A 5,655-nucleotide genomic window follows, 5' to 3' on the forward strand; every position below is an offset into this window, starting at 1 on the left:
CCACATTAAAAGGCAAAAAGAAAGAGCTGAAATTAATTTTAATAATATATAATCACTTCAATATGGAATCAATGTCAAAATTGTTAATGAGATTTATATCTTTTTTGGTACTACATCTTCCAATCCAGTGTTTCATACTTACAATAGGTCTCGACTTGCACCGGGAAAGACATGTGGCTAGCGGCTATTGTATTGGACAGTGCAGGTCTAAAGTGTAAATGTGGTCGGGTCACTCAGCAGAGATTGCCAATCGTTCTGTTATGGGCTGAATTGTCACCACCCCTCCCCAGCGAAATTCGTATGTTGAAGCCCTAGCCCCCAGTACCTCGGAATGTGACTGTACTGGGAATAGGCCCTTCAAAGAGATGATTAAATTAAAATGAGCCCATTAGGGTGGACCCTAATCCATTCTGACTGGTGTCCTTATACGAGGAGGAGATTAGGACATGAGGAGGTCTCTCAGAGGGTTCCAGAGCGCAGAAGAAAGACCACGTGAGGACATGGCAAGAGTGAAGCCACTTTCAAGCCAAGGAGGGGCCTCAGAAGACATGAAGCTGCCGGGTGCGGTGGCTCACGCCTGTAACCCTAGCACTCTGGGAGGCCGAGGCGGGAGGATCGTTTGAGCTCAGGAGTTCGAGACCAGCCTGAGCAAGAGCGAGACCCTGTGTCTACTAAAAAAATAGAAAGAAATTAGCTGGACGACTAAAAAAAAATATATAAAAAATTAGCCGGGCATGGTGGCGCATGACTGTAGTCCCAGCTACTCGGGAGGCTGAGGCAGGAGGGTCGCTTGAGCCCAGGAGTTTGAGGTTGCTGTGAGCTAGGTTGACGCCACGGCACTCTAGCCCGGGTAACACAGTGAGACTCTGTCTCAAAAAGAAAAAAAAAGAAGACAAGAAGCTGCTGAAACCTTGGTCTTGGCGCTCCAGCCTCGAGACCTGTGAGAAAATACGTTCGTGTCTCAGCACCCCGTCTGTTTGCTACGGCAGCCCTAGCAGACCAGCACGCCTTCCATCCAGTGCCTCCGAGTCAGACAGCTGTCAAAGTGCGGAGGGTTAGTGGCCCAGGGAGTGGCTCTTGACCAAGGGCAAAGGGAAAAAGGGTAACAAGCGGAGCTGGACAAGCTCAGAGGCGTGTCCTACGCTGTCCCCCAGCGCTCCCCAGCTGGACTGAGCTTTCCTCTCCCGCCACGCTGACCCCCTGCCCCGCCACGCTCCACGCCCCTGTGGATGTGTCCTCAGACCACTGCCCAGATAAGTCCTTGTACGGGAATTCTGGCCCTGGGGTCTGCTTCTGCGGGCAGCAAACCAAGGAGACACATGTTATCGCATTTGGTTCGCCCATGACCAGGGAAGCAGGCTGTCCCCCTTAGGAGATGAGGAAGTGGAGACTCAGGGAGGGAAGGGGACTCGTCCCAGAGCCAGGACTCGAACCCCAGGCTGCCTCCAGGCTTGGGCTCCATCTGTGTGCCACGTGGTCTTCCTGATGAGCTAGGAACACCTTCCACCCAAGAAGGAAAGCACAGAGGCCATGGCCAAGGGCTCAATGGCCAGGGAGCAGCGTCAACTTACAGGAACCCCTTGCGCACCTTCCACCTGCCCCGGACGCGGATGGAGGAGTCGGAGATGGACAGACTCAGGCCGTGTTGCGGGAGGGGCTGCAGAGCCGAGCCGCGCAGCGCGCAGCTGTGGACTTCCAGGCTGGAGGGAGACACACAGCGGGAGATGTCCGCCCGGGTCTGGACCCAGCCTCACTGGGGACCTGCTCCCGCCTTTGCACCCGCTCCCCGCCACGGCGGGGACTGGACAACCAGGACCTGCCTCAGGCCAACACCTGCGACTGTGCAAATACGTGACCATGCTAAGCACTTTACGTTCCTTCGCCATTTGGGCATCACAGAGGGGGTCAGCCCTGTTCCTTCCCCCTTTCCACAGAGGGGGAAATAGGACCTCAAAGAAGGGATGCGATTGCCCACAGTGGCACACGCAGGATCAGAACCTCGAATCTCATGACCCTGGTGGCATCCTGAGTAGGACCCGCAGACACACCCCTTTGGGTTTGCAGCCCCTTCTAAGCTCCCCGCTTTCAATACATCCAGGTAGGAGAATTAGATTCGGGGAAGACTGAGGCAGCCTTAAGAGAAGACACAAAAGTGTCTACCGTCAGTGGCGAAGAAAGGTCAAGTTTCATTTTCTTTGACTGTTACATAGTAGGTGCTCAATAAATGTTTGCTGATGGACTGAATAAAAGAAGAAAGGAATGAATGAAGCACCCAAAGTGAGCAGGGAGGGGCATAATGAGCTGCGGGCCTGATTGCCCTCTCTCCATTGCCCATCCCTCAAAAAGCATTTCACACCTTTTTAAAGCATCAGCTGCTCAAGTCTGGTCATTCTTTGAGACTCGGCTCAAATGCCACCTCCTCTGGGAAGCCCTCCCTGTCTCCCCCATGTGCAAACTTCAGCTGTAACAGTTGGGCTACTGTATTTAAAGTTCAAGGTCTATCTTTCCTTCCAGACTACATCCAGTGGCTAGACTGGATCTTAGATTATCCCTCTGAAGGAGGAAGCAGTATTAACCCCATCTTATAGATAAGGAAACTGAGGCTCAGGTCACACAGCCAGTAGGTCTTCGTTAATATTTGCTGCATGAATGAATGGAGGAGCTTAATTCCATCCCAGAATTTCCTTCTGAACTCCTCCAGGAATTATTCCAGTGTCTGCCCCAGGGAGGGTTCCCTGACCCAATCCTGGGGGCTCTCTCCTCCTCCCTCTCCAGCCCCCTTGTCCCTCCCAGCCACTTCAGGGCTCCAGCAGGAGGAGACTCCCACCTGTAGAACGAATATTGCCCCTTGCCAACATGGCGGATCTTGAAGTCGCTGGAGAAGTCAGGCAGGGTGGTCTTGCGCAGCTCTTGCTCTAGAACCAACAGCCCCTCCCTGGCCGCTGTGGAAAGGAAAAAGCTGGGAGTCAGCTTGGTCCACCTACCTTTCTCCCTTGCTCTAAACCTCCTGCCCCGGGGAGAGAGGCCAACATCCTTCTTCGTACAAATTACAGTGACAGGTTATCAACCGCTCTGCATGCCAGACAGCATGAGCAACACTCAGGGACATCCCTGCATTTCACGTGGCATTGTTAGGTTTGTACCCATTTTACAGATAAGCAAACAGAATGACTTTGCCAACAATGCCCCAAGGGGACGAGTGCTGTGTGCTTGGGTGTGTGGTCGTCTTTCCTGTCCTCCATGGTATCTGGCCAACGTAGAAGAAACTGAGAGGATTGATTTGGGGGCTAGAATCCTGGCTTTGGCATCTTTCCAGCCGGGTGACCAACCAAACTTCACTTTATTCATCTGTCAGATAGCAATGACAGGCCAGGCACAGTGGCTCACGCCTGTAATCCCAGCACTTCAGGAGGCTGGGGCAGGAGGATCGCTTGATGCCAGGAGTTCAAATAGCAAGAACCCATCTCTAAAAAAAAATAAAATTAGCCAGGTGCAGTGGTGTGCGCCTGCAGTTCCAGCTACTTGGGAGGCTGAGGTAGGGGGATCGCTTGAGCCCAGGAGTTAGAGGCTGCAGCGAGCTAGGACTGCACCACTGTACTCCAGACTCCAGCCTGGGCAACAGGCAGAGTTGTTTTTTTTTTTTTTTTTTTCTAAAAGAAAGAAAAAGAAAAAAAAAGCAATGACAGCAATACTTTCTCACTGAGTTGGCCCAAGCAGTCAAGGGGGTCATGTCATAGCTGCAAAGCAAGAAGGGGCTGGGAGGGTGCCAGGCACTCCCAGCTTGGTGCCTGGCACACAGCAGGCACTCAGAGAATGCCTGGACCAGCAAAGCAGGGTTTATAGTATTAAAAATGTGGAAAGGAACAAAATGTCCAACTATAGAGAATTGGGTACATAAATACGGTATGTTTGCAGAGTGGAAAGGAACAAAACACAAACTCTCCTGATTTGGGTTTCAACACAAATAGTGGTTACTAGGCCCCACTGCCTGTCCTGGGATAAGAGGGACCTGGAATTCTGCTCCCAAGACAGGCATATGTACACAGATGGCCAACAGCTTCCCCTTTCCCCTCTTTCCAACTGACTCTCTTCCCTCTAGCAAATGCACATGCCAGGGCCCCTCTGCCTGGAATGCTGCCCCTTGTCCCTGGGTAATTCTCTCTGTCTTCTCCACCTCACCTCCTCCTGGAAGCCTTCCCTGATTTCTCTCTCTCTCTGCCTCTGGCCAGTCTGGACTCCCAGCAAGCCTACCTGAGGGAATGCTATTATGCCATTTCACAGATAAGGCAATTCAGGGTCCAGAAATGTGAGCAGCACGTGCAGTCGGTGCCGCCCATGTCCCTGATATTCCAGGGAGTCACTGCTGACTTCCAGCTGCTGATGTCTGCCTCTCTGAGCCTCTTTGTCCTGGAACTCCGGGAAGTTGGCACATGCAGCAGGACCGAAGTGCTGGGGAGTTGACGTCCCCCTGCCCAGGACCCTGCCATCAGTCACGGAGGTGTGGAAATACCCCAGTCCCCTTGCCACTTGGATGGTATAACCCTGCGGCTTTGTTTTGGCTTATTAAAAATAGCCCTACTTTTACCCATTCTTTAAAGCTGAGGAATAACATACATAAAGTACCTAATAGGCATTCATTTTAAAGGTATGTATGTAATTTTAAAATTTTCGTACACCCACGTGACCACCACTGGGATCAAGGGTGCACGTCCCAGCACCCTCGTGTCTCCCTCATGCCCTTCCGGGTCTCCACCTGCCTCTGGGGGTAACCACGGCTCGGACTTAAGACTCGTGTTTTTAAACTTCACCAAGAATTTTCCCAGCAGAATTGTTCCAGCCACCTGGGGTGGTGGCTGGTTTAATCGCACCCTCTGCCGCTGCCGCCTTCTCTCCTCGCTCTCACGTTCCCACCCCTGCAGTGCTCCCGGAATCGTCGCCCGGATCAGCTGCTTGCATCCAAACCTCTGTCCCTGTCTGCTGGCGGAACACCCAGCTAACACAAGTAACGTGCCCAAGTCACTCTGCCAGTGGGTGACAAGGCCGGAATCCGAGACAGCCGGCTGCGCCACCCGAGGGCGAGTCCCGGTGTGCGCTCCCCGCCGCGCTCAGAGCAGCCTGGGTCCAGCCAGCAGCGGCAGCTTCTTACCATACTCCAGGCCCTTGTTGGTGATCCTGGCAACCAGGCCTGGGTTGGCCCCCAGAGCCCCTGGGGTGGACGTGAGCAGCAACCCCAGCAGTATGGACGGCAGGGCCCCGGCCAAGCCCCGCATTCTGTGTTCCCAGTGGGGTGTGCCAGGACTGTCACAACAGTGGCTGGGCCTGGCTCCCTTAAGTAGCCAAGGCCAAGGGCTGGGGGCGGTTCCCGAGGGAGGGCGGCTGCTGGGAGCGGGAAGAGGAGGCACAGGGACTGGAACAGGCTTGCGACACCATTACGGTCACGGGTCATACTTAGAAGCCCGTTGTCGCTGCCCAGATCGGAGGGTGGCCTGGCCCCAAGTGCAAAACCCTCACTCGTCCCCAGAGGCCTTGCCTCGTCTCAGCCAGTCTCTTAAGAGCTCAGCTAGGGAGGCCTGGTTTTACAGACGAAGAAACTGAGGCTCAGAGAGGCCACCTCACTCCCTCAAGATCTCACAGCCAACAAATGGCAGAGCAGAA

At 53.8% G+C, this 5,655-nt stretch overlaps 1 protein-coding gene across 1 annotated transcript in view; it reads right to left on the reverse strand.

Annotated features, from left to right (window-relative positions):
• Nucleotides 1-5,299, reverse strand: part of LBP (lipopolysaccharide binding protein) — a 25,999-nt gene extending 20,700 nt beyond the window's left edge. Inside the window, exons 1-3 of the mRNA XM_012662816.1 lie at nucleotides 5,147-5,299; nucleotides 2,828-2,942; nucleotides 1,572-1,700 (exon numbers count right to left, since the gene is read on the reverse strand). Coding sequence (XP_012518270.1) covers nucleotides 1,572-1,700; nucleotides 2,828-2,942; nucleotides 5,147-5,270 — 368 coding nt within the window. The 5' untranslated portion in view covers nucleotides 5,271-5,299. The remainder of the gene's footprint in view (nucleotides 1-1,571; nucleotides 1,701-2,827; nucleotides 2,943-5,146) is intronic.
• Between the last annotated feature and the right edge of the window lie 356 nt (nucleotides 5,300-5,655).

The sequence above is a fragment of the Propithecus coquereli genome, unplaced genomic scaffold, assembly GCF_000956105.1.
Source record: "Propithecus coquereli isolate 6110/MARCELLA unplaced genomic scaffold, Pcoq_1.0 Scaffold780, whole genome shotgun sequence".
In the NCBI taxonomy this organism is placed as follows: domain Eukaryota; kingdom Metazoa; phylum Chordata; class Mammalia; order Primates; family Indriidae; genus Propithecus; species Propithecus coquereli.